Here is a 22,496-nt window from a genome sequence, read left to right as displayed (position 1 = left end):
GGTCTGCCTTTCTGAGTGCCATGGGGTCGTAAGTGAAACACACAGTGATCTGACAGACGGAAAATGTGTAATACAGAAACTGGAAGTAAGAAAATTTTGACAAGTGTTCTGAGCAAATCAGAAAGTGCAAAGCAACCCGTGGAGACGGTCTCTTCTGTGTATGTGTGAATGTAAGAAGCTCAGCAGCTTAATTTGGTAGATACTTTCACAGACTCATTGTCAATGTACTCAACAGTCCCTGCATATATCTAAGACCTTTAGCAATGCGAACTCTACTGGTAAATGAACAAAAATTTATTGGTTTAGAGTTCTTTATAAATGTATTTTGTTATTGAGAATATACACAGCAAAACACACACCACTAGTTCTATGACATTAATCAGATTCATTTGCCAACCATTCTCATCCCCGTGTTTTGTTATTCCTTCTCCATGAAAGTAACGCATTCCCTCCTAAGGTTTCTAATATTACAAATTGCTGTGGTCAATTTTATTCCATACAGTTAAGAGAATATAAAGCTCAAGGGAGACTTTATTTACATAAGCTAAACTATTCTTTGGTTTAAAGACTTAAGGGGCTATTTTTGGTTTAAGGTTTAAAGATGATCTCCAGGCAATAACGGCAAGGATGTGGGGAAACGAAATCTTATCCACTGCTGGTAGGCATTAAAAGGGTACAGCTGCTGTGGATTAAATATGGCAGTTCCTCAAAAGACGAAATGGACCATACAACTCACTGCCTACCCAGCGCAAAACAGAACTGCCTCTTTGGGTTTCTGACACTTTCAATCTTCACAGTAGAAAGCCTCATCTTTCTCAGATGCAGTGGCTGGTGGGTTGGAACTACTAACCATGTGGTTAGCAGCTCAATGGGTAGCTCACTAAGCCACCGGGGGCTCCTTGTAGAACTACCATATGACACCACAATTCCACTCTCAAATATATGCCCAACAGACTTGGAAGCAGAGATTCAAAATTGATGCTTGCAAACCGATGCTCAATGTAGCACTATTGACAATACATCTAAACACATCTAAATTTAGATAGGCAACAATCTAAATGTCAATGAATGGAGAAACAAAATGTGATATATGAACAAAAACAGGAGATTCTAGTCCACAGGATGAAGTCTTGATGCATGCTACAATAAATAAGGAAGTGAACAGTTTAATGAGTAAAATAAGTCAGTGACAAAATGTTATGACTTCATTTATATAAAAAGAAAAGGCCAATATATGAAGAACAAAATGTATTAGTAGTTACTAGAGGTGAAGGGTGAAAGAGGAATTTATTGCTTATGGAATATTGAGTGTCCATTTACAGTAGTGGAAAATTCACATTACATGTAGGCTTAGAGTTAATTGTTGTACTTACTGCCAATAAGTTGTATACCTGTGAAAAGTTGTACTGGCAAAAGTTTTTTGGTCGATATATTTGTAAAAAGGGGAGGAGCAGCTCTGTAATGAAGGTAAATAAAAGATAGTGCTATAAAATCATTAAAAACCTTTAGCATAAAAATATCAAAATGTGAAGTTATGTTTCAAGTCTGTATGCTTCTGAAGGCAGTGTTTCCATCGCTGTAACTTTCCCCAAAGAATTCTGTGCCCTTTGATTTATATCATTTCAAACAGCACTGTAGGCATCCCTCAAGGGACTCAAATTGCATTACTTTAAGTATGGAGTTTGGGAAGGAAAAAGAAATCTGAAGAGGTAAGAAAAGGGTTTCAGGTGAGGGGGGGTAGGTTTTCCCTGTAAAATTCTCATAGGCTTGTCCTTGGAGACTGAACAGTGAGCTGTCACCATGGAAGAAAATTCCTCAATGCAACTTTCCTAGCCTTTTCTCACCACTGTCATTTTAAATGTTGTTAAATTTCTTCATCAGCAGCCTTTGTGATGATCACCTGTCACTCAAGATCTGTCAGATTCCCTTCAGTGACTTCATGAGATCTCTCCTTTTTAAACTTAACTGTCCCAGGAGGTCCTCTCAGAAACTGTTTTGACTGGGACTACTACTATCTGAATTTGATTGGTAAAGCTAGCTTAGCTTCATCTAACACTTATGGCACCCGTCTTCCTAACACTGAGAGCCACATGAAAACTGAAAAGGTCAAATGAATCAGTGGCAATTATCTTCCGCCAGTTTCTGGACGTCAGCCAATTTCATTTGTCAAGGTTGATGGCGGTTCTTCTTTTGCTCATGTCTTCCAATTTCCGAAATGCTTGACCCATCGACATACTGTTTTTCTTTTCTACATGGACAACTCTTATATCAACTTGGGAAGTTTCAATAATTTGGAGGTTGACCACTTGAGTTGTTTAATCATGATTAGCCCTAATCTCAGAGTCCTTTTTATCTATGGCACAAAATTGTTTTTGAAGGCACCAAAATGAGACTAAGACAAATATATTACTGAGAGAACTTGTCTGCAGTCATTCACTAACCTATGTAAGCACATTCTGTTCTGAATAAACTGGTGCACGTATGAAGTGGAACCTTAGTGGCAGTAGATTTTTACTTACACTCTTCTAACACACATCTCAAGAGACTTAGTTTTACGCCCCAGTTAACTAGCTTAAATAATGTGCTCGATGCTTGTTTTACTACCTAGTTTATTGCACAGTTGCCAGAACCTTAGAAACGTGCAAGCAGCCATGGGAGGCACAAATGGTCTCTATTTTCTTAGAACAAGAGTTAGTAGAGTCAAGAATAGGAAGAAATGTTTTAGTGAAGTGAAATTACTTGGTATGGTTCTTCTAGTCAGTCTTTGCAATTCCCACAGAACAATTAGGTGGAACCATACAAATAGTGTATGTGAAACTCTGATAGAGGATTGGTCAGTTTTGCCATTCCACTGTGTATAAAATATGCTATTTCAGAAGCAGGAACAGAGTCCTATGGCCATTAAGAAAGAAGATCCAGAAGTGCTGATCGTCCCAAGATTCTTGTGTTGAAAGGTAGGAGTGGGACGTCAAGACCACGAGACAGATCAGAGAAGCAGCACCAAGAGCATGACACAAAGGGGAAGGTTTCCCAGCCCCTAGAATGAGTAAGGCTGAGTGCCTTTAGCTCGAGTGGGGTGCCATCTGGGGACGTTATCGGCTCCAACAGAGCTTTGTAACACTTGCCCAAGAAGGGCAGAGGTCAAATAACCACAAGGCTGAGAAGCTGAGAACCAGGGATGTGCCTGCCTAGATGGCAGCGATGAAAGACGTGGACAAAAGAACTGTATATTTAACATTTAAAAACACATAATTGTTTGAGTTCCGTGTGGCCATTGCAATGGATTATGGAACCCAGTAGAGGAGTGGCAGTTGGGGGTTAGAGCAGGGTAAAGATGACTGACGAAAGGTTGGAAGGTGGAGGCATTTCTGACTTTTGTCTCAGTGATCACCAAGCAGATCTGAAGCTGGATTCTCTTTTCACCTTGGGTAGAGCAGGAGGTCAGATGTCACCCCCACACCACTCCTTTACTGGTGAATGGTCTCCACGAACAACTGCATTTTGGGCTGAGACCAGAAGAATAATGTGTGCAACAACCATTATGGAACATTTGGAACAAAGCTATAGAATTTCCAACATCTGTCGCATGGGCCAGTCCTGTGTGAGGAATTTCTTAGTACATCTTTACCTAAAGGATGTCCCATCCTCCACCTTCATAGGGCTGTTTCTATGTGAACTCCAGTATTACATGTGGCCATGTTTGTAGAAAAAGAGGGCCCCACATTCGCTACGCTCCAGGGCTTTTCTCCAGAGTGAGTTTTCCTGTGTTTACTAAGGTGGGAACTGCGACTGAACAACTTCCCACACTCGATGCACTCATAAGGCTTTTCTCCAGTGTGAATTTTCCAATGGCGAATGAAGGCTGGGCGCTGGCGGAATGTCTTTTCACATTCTACACACTGATAAGGCCGTTCTCCAGTATGCACTCTTTGGTGGTAAATGAGCAAAGATTTGCGGTTAAACGATTTCCCACACTCGTCACACTCATATGCCATGGATCTAAAGTGGATTCTCTGATGTTGAATGAGGCTGGACCCTCGGTTAAAGGATTTGCCACATTCACAACACTCATAAAGCTCTGTTCCCGCATGAATCCTCCTGTGACTCTTCAAGTAGGAGCAATAACTGAAGAATTTTCCGCATTTGCTGCACTCATACGGTGTAGCTGTAGAGTGCACAGTCTTATGCTTATAAAGGAGGGAGTGACGGCCAAAGAACTTCCCACATTCGCTACACTCAAAAGGCCTTTCTCCGGTATGGCATCTCTGGTGTTTATTAAGGTCAGATCGGCGGTTAAAGCATTTCCCACACTCGCTGCACTCATACGGCCTTTCTCCAGTGTGAATTTTCTGGTGCTGAATTAGGGTTGAGGAATCTCTAAATGATTTCCCACATTCCTCACACTTATAGGGCCTTTCTCCAGTATGGACTCTCTGGTGGTAAATAAGCAAACATTTGTATTTAAAAGATCTGCCACATTCTCCACATTCATAGGGCTTTTCTCCAGTGTCATTTCCCTGGCTCTGAACAAGTCGAAACTTGCAGGGTAAATCTTTCTCGTATTCACTATCCTCATAAAGTCCCTCTCCAGTACAGATACTCTCCTGGTGAAAAAGTGTGTCTTTGTGACTGGGAGATTTCCCACATTGCGTCTGCTCACAGAGTCGTTTTCTACTGTCAAATGCCTCCCCATATTCAAGGCTGCTGGGTGTCCTTTCATTCTTAGGAGAAACCTGGTGCACCAGGAGACTGGAAGTCGCTAAGAAGTCCTTCCCAGCCTCCCCGCAGGTGAAAGGCATCCCTGCCCCTCGGAATGCACAGTTCTTCATAAATGAGGTGCTGGCTAGGTCTTTTCTGAAGGTTTTTTCTCCACTGCAGTGTTTCTGGTGCTCATGAAGGGTCGTCTTCATCCAGAAGCATCTCACGCACGGGCCACTCAAGCATGGATTCTGCCCAAGGCGTGCTGCTTGTTCAGTCAGACACAAGATGTTTTTCAAGAATGGGACACCCATCTCCCAGGGGTGAGTATTCTGAGCGGATAAACCTGCCCTTGAAGTCCTGCCTTGTACCTCTATAGAAGCATTCTGCTTAGAAGATGCCTCGTCCTCTGCTCCATACCAAGAACCTGGAAAGCAGAGAAATGCTGGTGAAATGCACATTGATGTTCCTGGGAAGAAGAAGCAGCGTAAGTAAATGACAGTCAAAAAAGTGAGTCCATGAAAACTGAGGTGACCTTAAGAAATGGGACACTGTAGTCCTGGTACTCTGAAAATTACAACAATGAAACTGGGTGACGCACGGGAAGAGGAGGCAGGGTCTCTAACTCATTTCTGTGGCAACACCCTTCAGGGGAACTTTGTGACTAACAGTGCTCATGACAGTGTCTACAATCCCCTCAGAGGAAATCATGAGAAAACAACAGCGCGTTTAACTAAGGCACAGAACCTGGGCAAAAAGGTGCTGTGAATGCAGACTCAGTCACCCTAACAACAAGGAATCATAAAATTACCGCCTTCCACACCTTTCCCTGCACACCGTGGGAAGGATACTTATGAATGCACTGCTCAAGGCAGTGCATATAGCGCAACCCTGGCATCCACAGCACATGCTATGAAGCAGGGAAAGTAGCAGAGCCTACCATCTAGCTATAGGATAGATCCGTCACTGGGGGAAGAAAGTAAACTCAGAGACTGGCTCAGTACACTTAGGCGGGTGTGAGGGTCTTACCCAGGGAAGCTATGATGGCAAAGTTCTCCAGCATCACATCGCAGAACAGGAGCCTCTGAGCCTCATCGAGCAGGCCCCACTCCTCCTGGGAGAAGAACACAGCCACGTCCTCAAAGGCCACATCGCCCTGCCATAAGGGGGCAATCAACAGTTCAGTCCATTAGCACCTGCCCTCGGGACCCCACGTGCAACACTCCACACACGCAACCCCCTCCCAAACCACATCTACTTGGAAGACACCAGGCCTCGGTGCCAGGAGTGCCCAATTTCTTCTCATAGTCCCATCAATTGCTTTAAGTTGACATGAGCCAGGAGGGAAAGGCAGATGTGATCTGGGAGTGACATCAGGGCCATGTGCATACCTCTTATTAGGCATTTTCTTACAATCTCCCAGATCAAGCCTCTCAACTTTACCAATTATGGGCTTACTGCTCCCACTTAGATCCCCAACACAGGGCCCTGGGCTATCAATTCCCATTCCTCCTCCCATCCATACCACACCTTTTCTCACTCACTTTCCTAGTCTATGCTCCCAGTCTCCTCTCCCCCCTTAGCCCAGACCAGAAAATCTCCCTAGGCACTCACAAGCTGCTGAGCACATGGCACCCAGATGGCTTGACAAATTACGAAGGTACCCCCAAACCAGACTTGCACAGGGCAGAGTAGAGCTTGCACAGTACACATGAAGCAACTGGCTCTGAGTTAGTGCACCCAGTGGCACTGCCTAGGAACGTTCTCTCTGGTTACAGTGAATTACTTGGTAAAAGCAGTTTTGCACAAACCTTGTTTTTTGTGATGGCCAATTTAAGAGAAGAGCATCATGCTGTGAAATTTTGTTTTCTGCTCAGGAAAATCCTGAAGAAACTGTTGTGATGTTGAATACAGCTTACAAGGACAGTACTTTGGGAAAAACTCAAGTGTACCAGTGGTTTTCTCATTTCAAAAATGGTGAAATGTCACTTGATGACAAATTCTGTTCTGGAAATCAGTCAACTTCCCAAATAGACAAAAATGTCGATTCTAGTGCATTTGGAATTCTTTCCACCAGGTCAGACTGTTAATTGAGCTTTCTATTTAGAAGTTCTGAACAGACTGCATAACAGTGTGCAACAAAAAAGGCCTGAACTGTGGCAGATGGGAACTGGTTTTGCCACCATGATAACACACAATGACAATGTACCTTATGCAGCCAAAACAGCATGCCTCTCTTGCCCCACACACCTTACTCACCCGACCTCTATTCATGCAACTTATTTTGTTTCCGTGACTGAAGAGGGACATGAAAGGACAGCGATTTGGCAACATAGAATAAGTGAAATAAAAAACGAGGAAGGTGCAGTCAGCTGAATGGAATCGTAGATTTGACAAATGTAATAAGTATGATGGAGAGTGCTTTGAAGAGGGGACCCCTCTGGGTGTTTTTTTTTTGGGGGGGGGTACCCCTTTGTAAAATAGAATCCAGCACTATCCCAGATGTCCAGTTGTCCCCACTGACAGGCACAACCCTAAATCATGATGGGAAGGCTTCCTACTTTTGTCCCTTGCTACAAACTCAGCCACTCAGAAACGCATGTGGATCTCAGACACTCTTACTTGTATTCATTTGCTGTCCCACATCAGTGATGACCTTCTCTCCACCTAACCATCATTCCAAGCTAGTCTTCAGTGGCCCTTGACCCTGTCTTTCCAAAAGGATCCTGTCACCCAGAGCAAAATCTATAACTCTGACCAAAGCAGAACATGATACAAGGTTCCTAACAAAGTTCTGGTACATCTCTATCATGGTTCACTCTCTACAATCAGGCCTAGCCTTACTGTTATCTTCCATCTATTACTCCTGTGACTCCACATCTCATGTCCATTCACCCCTCAGAAACCTTCATAACCTGCTAGATCATCTTTTTCTACACCCTTCCCATGCCATTTCTCTCCCTCACTATATTTGTGCTTGTGTTGCACACTACCCACAAAGATAGACCCAAGAAGCTAGCTCCTCAGCCTCCACACTCCCCTTCAGGGTATGCTCTCAGCATTACCAGATTTCCCTTACTGAACAGGACCTACAGCTTTACCCAGGTCCACACATGGGAAGATATCTCTATCCTGCATTTCTCTTCAGAGTTCTTGGTATGTTGTCTAGTTGTCCACGCAATAATATTTTAAATTTCTTATTCTCTGTAATACCTCATTCATTTATTATAACCAGAAACAAATGTTCTGATTCCCACTAAAAGCGACTCCTACTGCCAGGTTCCTTATTTCACTTGATGGAACAGTCATCTTCCCACCGGCAAAAACCAAGAGCCCTGTAGTCATCCCTGATCCTTACTTTACTCTCAAAATCAGAAAATCTAGGCAACGCTGCTTGAAAATTAAATCTAGAACTCAACTGCCATGGACTGCACTGTGTGCTCCAAATTATGTGTCAACTTGTCTAGGCCATGATTCCTAGTGTTATATAGTTGCCCTCCATTTTATAATCTGATTTTATTACCTTCCATTTCATGGGTTCTAAATTCTAACCTCTTAATATGTATGAGCAAAACAAGATTAGGGTGGAGCATATCTTGAGTCACATTCTTAGAAGAGGGCAAGGCTCAAGTCACACCCTTATTCAAGTCTCACCATTGCTTAAGTAATATCTTTTTATCTTACAATAGATTAAAAAAGAAAGAATCTCACCACCACCAAGAAGGAAGAGCAGTTGGCAACAGTGTGACTTTGGGACCAAGAGTCCTTGCACTGAGCACTTCCTGGACCCAGGGAAGATTGATGCCAAGAGACCTGGAGAGTCTCAAGGAATGCTGGACTCACGGATAAGGGACAATTTTGCCTCAGGGCCAACAGAGGAAGAAAGCCTTCCCTACAGCTGGTGCCTTGAATTTGGACTTCTTGCCTCATAAGCAGTGAGAAAATAAACTTTTGTCTGTGAAGGCCAGCCACTGTGGTACTTGTGCTATATAGGAGCACTAGATAACTAAGACACCAACCATTTCTCCCAGCTTTATGGCCACACACTGGTACAGCCAATGTGCCTCGACTACTGCAGTAGCCTACTTTCTGGTCAATCTGATCTACATGCCACAGCCACAAGTAGTTGATGACACTTGGGTGAGATCACCTCCCTCCTCTCTTCTAACACTCCCACTGTTTTCATCACTTCCGGAACAGATGTTCAACTTCTCAAGAAGCCACCCTAAGCTTTTATTCCTGAGTCCTGTTCTTCTGGAACAATGCAGCTCCACTTCATCTCCTGTCCCATGGTCAATAGATGGCTTACATAATGTGTTCCCTTGGCACCTCTTCTTTCCTCTTAGTTGCCCTTTCACCCACTTGCCAATATAGAAACTTGTCACATTATTTCTCAAAAGTTACAGCCTCCTCTCTATGCCGCTATACAAACCTTGTTGGTATTCTATAACCCAAACTCCCAATGACCAACTGCATTCACTCCTTGCCCCTCCTGGACATGCTCCACATGACTCCATGAGATAAACGGTTCTCCACATTTACCATATATACTCGAGCATAAGTTGACCTGAATATCAGCCAAGGTACCTAATTTTACCACAAAAACTGCATTAAAAATGTGCTGAAAACTCAGTTTATACACAAGTATGTACAGTATATGACAATGCATTAAGATAGCTCCAAAGTGACCGAGCAGACTTAAATGTGTACTAATCTCAAGACCCCAGCCTGCTTGTCCTCTCCAACAGCCCCAGCTGGTTGCTACCTGGCCCCAGCTTTCTGCAGTTAACTTCTGAGAGACCTACGTGTACTGTATTTGTTTACAGGGCTTCCTTATACCGCACTTAGATTTTCACAACCCCCAGTGACACCCTGTGGGTCTAATTAAAACACTTCCAAACAGCTGCTCTATGGTTACCTAAGCTTGGGATAGCCTTCCCCTCATCATCCCATTGGTTACAAATATATGAGGTAGGGCTTCAAAAAGTTCATGGGAAAAGTCCTATTATCTTTTTAAACCTATTTTACATTAACTTTTATAAGTCCATTAACACAAACCATTCTATGATCCGGGGCCTGAACTTAGTATCTGTGGTAGTTACATAATCTGTTGTCAATTTGAGGCTTAATCAGGTTGTAGCTTGATGATCTCATTTGGAGGCGTGCAGGAGATAAATAGCTCGCCGGAGGCGGGACACTGACACATTCCCTGCAAGACATTCCTGTGGAGAAGACACATGGAGCTATGCTAGAGCCCTGGAGCTGAAAAGAAGGCACATGGAGACCCCTGCCAGCGCTGAGATGCTTCCATTGCACTGGATCCACAAGACTTCCCACCCACTGGCCTGTGATCTTCCTGCATTCAGCATCATTGCACGTGTTTCATGGGTTTGAAGAGGAATTTATACATTGGTACCTATATGGGCTAATATTGAACTATGAACTTGATCTGCACGAGACTGGGATGTTTTCTCAATATGCAATTACTCTTTGATATAAAGCTCTCTCTACACACGAGCGTCTCTGGATTTGTTTCTCTAGTCTACCCAGCCAAACACAGTATCCTGGGCTTAGGGTATGGTCAGGAGTCACAAACTCAAAACTAGAAGCGCACCTGATGAAGAGCGCCAAGACACCACAACCTAAGAAACCATACCAGTGACAAGTGGGGTCAGGTGCAATGAAGTCCTGGAACTCCCACCACTTTAGGGTCCATAAACTCTTTTCCAGTCTTGGGAACCTGGGGTAGTAGGGAAGCCAAGAAAGACAGGCGATCATGGCAGAATTCCAGGGGCTGAGGCATCTCTGTGCCCATCCCAGCCCTAAAATGTAGCGACCTGAGGGATCACTTCTTGTACAAGGGCTCCATCTCCCTACACTACACTGGTATCACCGCCTTTACAGTCACCCTTCCCCTGAGCAGTTTCGGGGAAACTTTGAAAGCCTAAGACAGCCCATATCCCATTCCTATTAAAACCCCTCCCAGTGCACAGCACCCTGGGAGTGATACTTGTTCCTTCCACTCTCTGGTCGCTGGAAACAGTCGGGTCGCCAGGTTACCGGAAATATCCAGGCCCAATAGCACCTGAAGCATTTAGGAGCACGGGTCCCTCGGCCGGTGGCTCGGTCCCACTCACACGGCAGACTACAAGTCGGAACGGGAACCCCACCGACAGCGCCTCCCGGAGCAGGCACCGGGGGCTGGGCGGCAGTGGCGCCAGCGGGCCCCGAACTGGGGTACTTGGGACGCAGAGGTGGGTCAGCATGGGCAAGGCCTGGGGCCGCGGCATTTACCTGAAGCAGGCCCTTCCGCTCGGCCGCCGCCATCGGAGCCTGTGGGCGGCGCGGGACCCTGGTGAGGCGGGGGCAATGGGCGGGGACCTGGGCAAGGTGGCGCGCCCACCCTGGGCAGTGTCGCAGTCCGGCCTCCCCCACGTCTCTGGCAATCGGTGAGGACAACGGCTCTCACGCCTGCTCACTCCGCATCCTTCATACCGTAACCGGTAGGCATAGCAGAGGTCCATCCAAAATGACCGCGACCGGGAAGACGCCGGATATCCCGCCCTGACGTAGTGCGTGAGAGAGGAAGTGCCTCAATCTGGCCTTTTATTGGGTAAAGGTCTCTGCCGCTTCGCAGAGCTTTCTGGGTAATGTAGTTTCCATATTTGTATTGGCTGCAGCTAGAAACGCAAGGGCAACTTTAGGAGTCCTGGTACTTGGAGGGTTGTGGCTAGAAATGCAGGGGTTACCCTTCGCCTTTATAAAGGAGCTGTTCGAAGACTTCAGGAGCTCACGATTTTCAACTGACCGACAAAGTGTTAACATTGCTGCAGACTCCACAAAGCTCAATGAGCAGGCTCCCAGAACCTAAAAAATTTATCTCAGCTCCTCACAGAGACTACAGATCCAGAAGGATTTATCACTCCAAACAGTCATTCAGACTCAAAAGTGCAACCGCTTAGGGCTGGAATGTAGCAAAAGCTGTCTTGAAGTCAGAATGCCTGTACCCTGAACCTTTAGAGTTTATTTTTCTGTTGTTGTTGTTGGAGTTTGTTTTTTGAATCTCAGTATATTCAGTCATAAACGAGAGGAAAAATTCTTCACAGAACCAGCAGAAACCAAACCAAATCAAACCTGCTGTCTTGTAGTCAGTTTCCATTCATAGCTGCATAGTGATGGGCGTAGAAATGCTCCATAGGGTTTTCTAGACTCTAACCCTTTGGGGAAGGTAGTGTTGGTGACCTAATGCATTATGGCTGTACTGCTAGCCACAGGTCAACAGTAATAATTGGAGTATAATATTTGGAGTAATAATTGACTAGATGACTGAGTCTGGCATTTAAGTAACTTTCTAGAAGCTGACTGACACATATTTACCCGCACAGTCAGGACCTTGCTGAAAAGCATTGATTAAGAGAGAAGAAAGTTGATGGGAGGGATGGAGGTGGGAGAAGGAAACCCCAACCCGCAGCCTATGCTGTTGAGTGGATTCTGACTCATCAGGGCCCTATACGGCAGAGTACAACTGGCCCAAAGGATTTCCAAGGCTGTGTTCTTTCTGGAATTAGATTGCCACATCCTTCGTCCATGGACTAGCTAATGGATTCAAACTCCCAACTTTTTTTGTCAGCAGTCAGCATTTTAACCACCACTAGGGGGACAGGCAAAGGAGCTTTGATGATGTAATAGGTGGGCACATAGGATTAACAGTTAAGAGAAGGAACCATGTTTAAATTAAAACATGAACTGATGGAAAAGAACCATATTGGTATGGTGCTGAGTATAGCTTCCTTACTGGTTGTGCAGAGGAACTAATAATATACAATCGAATGCATAGATGGGTGGTAAAATGGGTGCTTTGTCATTGTCATCTAGTTGATGCTGACTCATAGCAACCATAAAGGACAGGGGAGAACTGGCCCCTTGAGTTTCTGAGACTGTAACTCATTACTTATCTTTCTCCTGCAGAGCTGCTAGTGGTTTTGAACTGCTGGCCTAGTGGTTAGCCACCCAATGCATAACTACTAAACCACCAGTACTAGGGATAGATAATATCTGTGTTAGTCCAAGTTGTCTAGAGAAACAAATCGTAGACACTCATGTGTGTATGAGAGAGTTTTATATAAAAGAGCAATTGCATATTGAGAAAACATCCCAGCCCAGTCCAGATCAAGTCCATAAGTCTGACATTATCCCATATGTCAATACTAGTCCATAAATTCCTCTTTAGAGTCACATGGCCATGCAATGGCTTGAATGCAGGAAGATCATGGCTGGTGGGTGGAAAATCTTGTGGATCCAATAGTGGTGGAAGCATCCCCAGGGTTCTGGCTGCCATCAGTGTGGCTTGTCCACAGGAAGGTGAAGCAGAGAGAGTGTGTCCCACATCCAGGGAGGAAGACAAGAGTTCCCAGAATCCTCACAAGAAGGCCATGCCCATGAGGAGGGATCAATCAGGCTATGACCTGGTTGACAGGTTAGACTCCACTCCTTCACTTAAGTTGACAGGAGATTATGTAACTGCCACAATATCCAACCAGAGGGAAATACAGGGGGCAGAGAGAAAGAGAGAGTGATAGAATGCAAACTATTATGAGGTTTGATAAATTGTAGTTTTTCATCTAATTCATAATAACAAGCTTTTAAAAATGTTAATGGTGTGTTTATTTAGAACCATACCTCTCATTGTAAAAGTTGTAATAAGCAAGGTAGCGCGGGCAGGAGGAGAAATGTGATGTAGCAGCTGGGCTTATGAGGAAGAGCTGCCAAAGACTAAAAGGAAAACACTGGGTATTTCTCAGTCTGATTTCTAATTTGAAAAACAGCAAGAACTCTTACTTAATTTTGTTCCTGGGCTTTGGGTGTTTGTTTGTTTGTTTGTTTGTTTGTTTTGCTAAACTACAAAGTATTTTAGGATTGTGCTCATTTTGTCTTGTTCTGGATTCTTCACATAATTTGATTTGGCCAGAGTCAATGCTTAAAAATGTAGGATCTAAAAGAAATATATATATACATATAAAACCCAAGAATGACATTAAAAGTAAATAATAGTAGTTAACCATAAAGAGAAATTAAATCCAGATACATCTAGAACATTAATAAATCATGAAATCATTATTCCCAGTGAAGTGTATCAATTGCAAAAGTACAAATATTGTATGTTCTTACTTAAAAAGCTAGAAGAGACAACTTCACAGAGACCAAAGGAACCAAAGGTAATAATTACCAGTGGCAAGAAAGTAGAGGAAGAATCATTATTTAGGAAGTATTGTGTTTATGTTTGTACTAATAGAATATTTGGCATATAGTGATGGTCACATAATATGATTCATGTAATTTGTGTCACTGAATGGCACATGCAAATAATGTTGAATTGGTGAGTGTTATAAGATGATAAATCAGAAAGTATTGTAACTATGGTTCCAGTTCTTACATAGACATGGGTTTATTCCAGAGAATACTTGTTTAAACGTGGCTCTTTGTGGTAATTAAATAATCTGTTGTCAATTTGAGACTTAAGAGTGAAGGGGTAGAGTTTAGTCTGTCAATAAGGTCACAGCTTGAGGACCTCATTTGGAGGCATGAAGGAGGTTAATAGCTCGCTGGAGGCAGGACATAGGCTCAAACCCTGCAAGACATTATTGTGAGAAGGTGCATGGGGACAGAGCCTCAGAGTTGGAGGACCCAAGTGGAGACCCACGCCATCTCTGAGATGCTTCTACCACCACTGGATCCACAAGACTTTCCACCCACTGGGCCATGATCTTCCTGCATTTGCATCATTGCAAGTGTTTCATAAGTCTGAAGAGGACTTTATAAGTTGGTATCTGACATAAGGGCTAATATCGAACTTATGGACCTGATCTGGACTGGGTTGGGATGTTTTCTCAATATCCAATTGCTCTTTGTTACAAAACTCTCTCTTATACACATAAGAATGTCTATGAATTTGTTTCTCTAGTCCACCCAGACAAACACACTCTTCAATCAGTGGGTGGCTAAAGACAAATTCTCTCAGCAATACACCTGTCTTAGTCTCTCTAGGGTGCCTTCCATGAAAACAGTCCAAAAAAATAATTTCTTCCCAAAAGACATGTTAGACTAGTGAAATTCAAGGCAGAGAAGTCAGCTGAGAAGGTTATAGTGACTGTTCTTTGGGAGAGCAAAGGAAAAAGCCTTGATAGATTTTCTTGAGGAACACAGGATGATAACGGAAGCTTATTATAAAGAAGTTTGAAAAGAAAAGTACAGTGGTAAGTGAAAGGCTAGGAAACTTGTGCCAAGGGAATTTTTCTCAATCTGGACACTGCACCTGCTCATCCTTCAAGTGTGGCAAGAGGTGTCCTACAATGATTTCACTGGGAAAGCTTACCCCTCCACCTGAAATCCCTGATCTTGACCCTCGAGACTCCCCCGCCCGCCAAAGAAAAACAAAACGTTGAAAAAGAACCTAATTGGAGTCCCTCAAGGATGCCAAGACAGTGGTCTGGATGTTCTACAAGTCAAAGAGCACAGCAGCATTGGGGAAATGTTGAAGAGAGAGAACCAGCATCTTCAGAAGTGTACAGACCTAGATGGAGGGTATGTTGTGAAGCAATAGCTACATCTTCTATCTTTGTTTAATAACGGTGTCTATCGTTTTGTACCAATCCTTTTAAAATTTGCCCTCCTATACATAATTTTGGAGTTCTGGTGGCATAGGGATTGCTTGTTGGGCTGTGCTCTGCCTGATCCGCAGTTCAAAACTACCAGCTGCTCCTCTGGAGAAAAATTGGGCTTTCTACTACCGGAAAGCCCATAAAGGGGATCACTATGAGCCGCTAAGTACGACTTGATGCCAGTGAGTTCAGTTTTGGGTATATATAATTTTTAACTAAAAAATCAATTAACCGTGATTAATATTAATCAATATTTAATATACAGAGATAGGAGTTCTTGTGTTTATATTTTCTCACCAGTCTAGAGAAATCATTTTTCCCTGTGTAGAAAGCAAAGCAGCAACAGTTCACTCCATGATAAGCTTCAGTCCTCAGGATTTCTCCTTCCCGGCTCTCTCCCACCTTCTGCTCACCAACCTCCAGAAGCCCCGCCTGAGAACAGATGCCAAGCCCCTCAGTGTCAGCCACAGGCTCCACTCATCATCACACGGATCAGCGTCAACCCACTGGAAGCGGCAGTTGGGCACACACCCACCATCTAAGTTCTGGGCCTGGCTCACTAGCCCGCTCCCTCTCTTGACAGGTGTTTTCCCGAGGGTCCCCAGCATCGTCTCTCCCTTACACAGGCATGTGTGAGAACTTTTACCTGCAGGTCCCCAGTAGCAGGGCCCTGTCTGTCTCCACCTCCGCCTCACACTCTCTCCAAGGCAGCACTCCCACAGTCCCTCTCCCTCCCTGCCCCGCCCAGAGCACAGGGGTTTTTCTTCCGACCTTCATCTTGAAGCCAAAGGTCTGTGTAGGTCACAATAGTTGTGTGTGGTGTGTATCGAACATCAGTTAGTTCGGCAAATGTTGGTCTCAGTGCATATAAACACACACATTTTATTTTACTTAAGGCAAGAAGCAAGTGGGTGTGCATTGTTACCCCATGAAACGTGAGGATTATTATTCAAACGTCGAAAGTTACCAACTGGCTGAACATGATTGGTTACAGCTCCATCTTTCTCTGCCAGCATCTGGCTTATGAAGATTTTCTTTCCAGGATCAGAAAGCAAACAGTTTGGTGAAGAAGACTGGAAATTCTGGAGATCAAAGCAAACAAATATTCAGAGGAAATGTGGATCTTTGAACGGTGGCAAAAAGAGGCGCAGGAGATAGTGGTGAAATGCCAAAGTATTTCAGTGAAGCGATCTCATCCTTTTCGGGAAATCCCTCTATTAAAAAGTTACTCCCCACCCCAGCCAGTCCTGGGGCTTTGGGGCTCGGCTCCAGGGGAGTCCCTCTGGGACATGGGGGGTACAGTGAATGGTGTGACCCTTTGCTGGGCATGCCTATACAGTAGGATATGCTGGGCCCCTCTAGGGTTTCCCATATGGGCTCCAATACGTTTCTTCCCTTTTGCTTAAAAAAAAAAAAGTTACAGTGAGATTTGGAAAACGCGTGTTTGTTTTCTGAAGTCATGTAGATGTAGAAAAGTTCTACAGATCAGTTAGGTAGGTAGACTTTTATAGACATAGTATTTTTTCTTGCCTGAGTATCTTGGTGGGCTTAGAGTAGTCTTTCAGAAATTATTTGTTTTACGAATTATGTATTTCTTTTGTTCAATATTGTAATCTTCTGTGCCAGAGGCTCTATTATTTTCATCTTCATCAGTAAGTGCCTCAAGCCCTCTTCATCTTCATGACCCTGTAGGAAGGTTGCGTCCTCTGCATATCATCTGATGCCACGGGCATCTTCACATGATTCAGTTCCTCGGCACACATGTTTGCTCGGCGCACATACTGAATAGTGAAAGGAGATAAGCCTGGCACCTACCTTTCCAGGCAGAGCTGCCTTCCTTTGTTAAAACAGGTGGACAGAGAATGCATTGATGTTATCAAGGATTTCATAGTATGTGAATCCACAATAAATATGCATGGCAGCAGATATGCAGTCCCCTAACGGATGCAGTTCATGCGATGCATGCACCTACGTATGCTTTAAGGCTGTGTATTGGCTAGGTCACGTGTTGGCAAACTGCAGCTCGAGAGCCATATGCCACTCTTTTGGACACATATGTGGCTCTGAAATAAAATTGAAAAAATATAAAGGATGTATTATTCAGATAATTGTGATTTCATTTGTTTATAAAACTATATTTACGACTCTCAAATAATTTTTAAATTGTTATGAGGGACAGGATTGGCTCTTCCATCTCAAAAGTTTGCTGACCTCTGGGTTAGATGACCTGTTTTAACAAGGCTAAGAGACTAACAATTAGAAAACCAGACCATTATTTTGTAGACAATTCAGGAAGTGCCATGATAGGGTGCCTTAATGATGCAGGCATCTCTTGGTAGTTTCACACGTTTCACATCCCTAGGGCTTTGCCTGTTTCTGAAGACGTCCTTTGTCCTCTTCACTGAAGCCCTGAGACTGTTGTCAAGCCGGTGCAAGCAGTGAGGTCTGCATTACAAACAGCATCACCCAGCCCCAAGTAGTAGATGCTGTGCCGTGTGTGCCTAATTTCGGAGTTATTAGAATGAAGGAACATGTGTCTTAAGGTCTTTGAAAAAATGGTGTACCCACTGTTCAAAGCAGCTCAGTGGCTGCGCATAGGAGTATCATAAAAACGCATGGCCATCGAGTCCAGTTTGATTCCTAGTGTCTCTAGAGGACAGAGTGGAGAGGCCCTGTGGACGTTCACTTTATGGGAGCAGAAAGCCTCATCTTTCTTTGTGGGAAACTAACAAATGGCATTCCCACACATTCTCCAACAGCTATGCTGCCTTAAAATGAGCACATGGTTGATTCTGTCTCCCAATAGAGCAGTGGTTCTCAACCTGTGGGTCTCGACCCTTTTAGGGGTCAAATGACCCTTTCACAGGGGTCACCAAATTCATAACAGTAGCAACATTACAGTCATGAAGTAGCAATGAAAATAATTTTAAGGATGGGGAGTCACAGCATGAGGAACTATTAAAGGGTTCAGCATTAGGAAGGTTAAGAACCACTGCTATAGAGACTGACATTCCCTGATCATCTCGTTCCACCAAGGCACCCATCCCCATCATGCCTTCCCTCAAAGCAGGTATTAAGTTTCCTCACCTGTGGATCCAGGGACTTTACTGTGATTCCCCCGACCTTGTGACTTATGTAACTACTGAATATGCATTTCTTATGGCGACCTACAAGTAGCCCCAAAACAATAAAGACCTCTTTCCTCCGGTCCTCCTTCCCCACTCCCTCTCCCCTCTCTCCTGCCCTTTCCACATCCCCACGTGGACCACCAAGCGGGGCTGAGGTGTGCATGCTACTATGAAAAGTGTCTGACTCCCTTATTTCATTCTCTCTCCCATCTCTCTTATTCTCTATGACTTTAATCTTTAGATATTAGAGCTATACAATTGCGCCTACCGAACCCGTGATTACTTTTAGGCGCTGGCTACCCTGATATTTCTTCTGAGGGAGGCACAGCTGTGGTTCTGAACTGCTAACCTTGTCATCAGCATCCCAACAAGTAACCCACTACACCACCAGGGCTTTCCATTACCCAGCAATCCCAAGCCCGGGTTTTGTTCTGAAAAAGTGACGTCAGAAACCTATACACCAATGTTCATGGCAGCACTTTCCACAGTAAATAGTAAAAAGGTAGAAACAACCAAAATGTCTCATGAGCAGCACGCAGACCCCGATGGGTGACTGTTTTTCAACAAAAGTCTGTAATCGCGCAAAGGGCAGGAAAGGTCATGCAAGGGCAGGGGAGGGATAGGATGAACTGGGGCTACTGGAGACCAGGGTCAGTTTAGCAATGCCCTCTGGCCTGGGGGCAGGAGGGCAGGTTTGGGAGAGGAGGAGTGGGGTCGGGAAACACTGCAGGGTTTAAACAGGATTTTGCTCCTCATAAATTTGCTTGCCAGGGCCTAGGATTGGAGAACTTCACACTAGTACCCTATATGTACAAAACCCAGATTTATAATACTTTCCCTTTTTTGTTATGTATGAATACTATGAACCAAAATATTAAAAAAAGGTACATCACCTTGTCCTTAGCAATAAAGTGTATTGAGCAGCAAAAAAAAAAAAAGTCCCATCAGTAAATGAATGGATAAACTCTACATAGCCGTAATGATTAATGAAATTCTAATGCACACCACAGATGGATAAGCCAAAAAAAAAACCTTGCAGAATGACATCAGTTATTACAAAAGGAAAATACTATATGATCTCATGTATATGAAATAAGAAAATATACAGAAACCAACACTTATTGGTGTCTGTGATAAGTAGAAGGAGGAGGAAAGGGTGTTTTGCACAGGAGAATGTGAGTCATATTAGTGGTGGTGGAATTATTTGGAAAAGGAGAATGGGGGTCCTTATGCAACTGAAAGAATGTAACTAAAGTGACTGATGTGTGCATGTGGAAATTGTTGAGATAGCCCATGTTTTATTATGTATATTTATAAAATAAAAATTTCAAAGGCCATGGAAATACATTGAGACTGGACCATCTAGGTTATTATAGCATCAGATTACCTTAAATATTGCCCAGCCCACAATCAAAACATAAACCAAGATGAAAACTAAACCTGTTCCCGTGTACTTCGCTCCCACTCGTCATCCCCTCCCCGACAGAGCGGCACCACCTCAGGGTTTCCAATTACGAAGAACACAGTGTCTCATTCGGTTGTGCATAGGGTTGCTATGGTCAGAGTCAACTTGAAAACATCAAATAACAACATCATCTTTCAGAAGGATACTGTCACATCTCTCTCCCACCAAGAACCTAGTGGATTCGAACTGCTAACTTGGCGATTAGCAGCCCAGCTCTTAACCACTGTACTACCACCGGGCCTCCTTAAAATTCAGGCTTGTCACAGTCAGTATAGAAGAAAAGCCACTTATCTCACACTATATGGGTTGAGGTACAGGCAATTCAACAGGGCACAGACCAAACCCATTGAAGTGCGTGTCATTCGAACACAAAGAAGGGGAAAGATGGGGGGGCAGGGAAAAGGAGGGGGGAAGATGATGACATTGGGGGACCAGGGCACTAATCCACCCAGGGGGAGGGTATTATGTCTCCACAGAAATAGGAGTGTGAATGCAGACCCCACCATTGCACGGCAAACCTTGAGGGCAATGCAACCACATGGAGCAACTCATGAGCAGAGAGATCTACAGGGCCAGCCCCAATCAGAGCCAGACTGACCCCCTCCCCCTAGAAGTTTGTGCTACAGAGGACAGCACTAAACCTGCAGGTTGGGGAGAGGGGCCTGCCTGCCACGCCCACACGGAATCAGACCAAGAAAAAGAGAGTGAGAGACTAGACCCCATACACCCTATAGCAGCACACCAAGCCCTGAGGACAACCTCCCTGCAGGAGCTGCTAAGACAGAGAGGACCATAGGGCTGACAACAGCCTGAGACGTGATGTCTCCTCACTGGAGCACACGGTGACAGAGGACAATACTGGGGACACACAGCGGGGAGTGAGTCCAGTCTAACCCCCACCCCCAGTAGGGCAAACGAAGAAGGGAATGTAACAGATCAGCAATGGGAACAAAGCAAAGCCACAAGCCACTGAGGAGCCCCCCAAAATAGGCTTCGGCTAGGAGGGGCAGTTCCTAGAATTCCCCAGGACCAGTAGGGAGATAGTCATAAAGATCAGCGGACAGACCTGGAATTATCTATGCTTTTCTGGTAGTTTGGCTTTTTTTTCTTTTTATTCAATCTTTTGTCTTCTTTTTGTTTTGTCTCCATTATTGTTGTTTTGACCACCTATATAAGATAGGCATGGGAAGCAAGCCCAAAGAGAGGAGAAAGCAATGGGATCTATGGTTCTGGAGAGACTTGGAGGGAGGAGGAAGTGGGGGAAGGGAGCAGTGAGCAAACACTGCCATAGACAGAGGAAAAACTAGGGAATTAAAATCAGCAACAAGGAGGATGTAGAGACCCTGGTGGTGATGGAGCAACAGCAATCTAGCTAAGAGGAATTACTAAGAGGCAGAAGAAGGGCAAGCATGATGGTGGGCAGGAGGAAGGTAAAAGGAAACAGGAAAGGTCTAGGAAGTAAAGCTATGGATAGAGATGTACACATAGGTGTGCACATATGTAAATATATTAATTCATAAAAAGAGGTATTGGCCCATGTACATATAATTATATGGCAAACCTTGAGAAAGTGGATGGACCATGGGCTTATGCTCAGGCCTTCTCTCAATGCAAGATCACTTTGTTCTAACAACCTGGCATTCTCCTGACCCGATCACTGAAGACAAAATGGATGCCTAAGCAAATGTGATGAAGAAAGCTGTTGGTACCCAGCTATCAAAAGATAGTGTCTGTAGTCTTAAAGGATTGAAGTTAAACAAGTGGCCATCTAGCAGAGAAGCAGCAAGCCCACATGGACGAAGCACACCAACCTGTGCGATCATGAGGTGTCAACAGGATCAGGTAACAGGCAGCAGAAGACCCAAAACAAAACAAAACAAAAAGAACATGTTGAGAATGAGGTGCATCAGAGCAGAGACCTCAAACCTATCTGTAGACAATAGGACATGCCCTCACAGAAGGGTCACAAGGAAGGGATGAGTCAACCAGGGCATAGTGTAGCACTGAAGAAACAAACACAATATTCCTCTGGTTCCTTGAGGCTTCCTCATTCCCCATTCTCATGATCCTAGTCTTGCCTTTCAGTGCACAGGTACAGATAAGAGCTCAGGATACATGGAATCCAGGTCAGATAAACCCCTCAGGAACAGAAATGGGAGTATCAATACCAGGAGGGTAGAGAAGGTGGGGGGAGGAGGGGAGGAAAGGAGAACTGATCATGATCAACACATAACACCCCACCCAGGGTGGGGTAAAACAAACAACGGAAACATGGGTGAAAGGAGACAGTGGATGGTGTAAGATATAAAAATAAGAATAAGATCAAGGGGTCAGGAGGGTGGGAGGGAGCGCAAAAAGAGGAGCTGATACCAAGTGCTCAAACTCAAAGTAAGAGTTTAAAAAATGATGATGACGACATATATACAATTGATGTATGGACTGTTATAAGAGCCCCCCATGAGATGACCTTAAAAAAATCAGGCTTGTTCTTATATAATAAATAGATTTCTATTTTGTACAGAACATAAACTTCCAGATCTTTTGAAA

General features: G+C 44.2%; 1 protein-coding gene across 1 annotated transcript; it reads right to left on the bottom strand.

Moving 5' to 3' along the window:
- Nucleotides 1-273: 273 nt before the first annotated feature.
- On the bottom strand, nucleotides 274-11,240 carry LOC142431498 (uncharacterized). The gene is given in 4 exon segments (XM_075536485.1): nucleotides 274-3,662; nucleotides 3,664-5,125; nucleotides 5,728-5,854; nucleotides 10,993-11,240. Coding segments are annotated over 4 exon segments (1,656 nt in total). The 5' UTR covers nucleotides 11,026-11,240; the 3' UTR covers nucleotides 274-3,628.
- Nucleotides 11,241-22,496: the final 11,256 nt, after the last annotated feature.

The sequence above is a fragment of the Tenrec ecaudatus genome, chromosome 18 (genome assembly GCF_050624435.1).
Source record: "Tenrec ecaudatus isolate mTenEca1 chromosome 18, mTenEca1.hap1, whole genome shotgun sequence".
Classification (NCBI taxonomy): domain Eukaryota; kingdom Metazoa; phylum Chordata; class Mammalia; order Afrosoricida; family Tenrecidae; genus Tenrec; species Tenrec ecaudatus.
The sequence above is the reverse complement of the archived record's forward strand: the minus strand, read 5'-3'. Positions and strand labels throughout refer to the sequence as shown.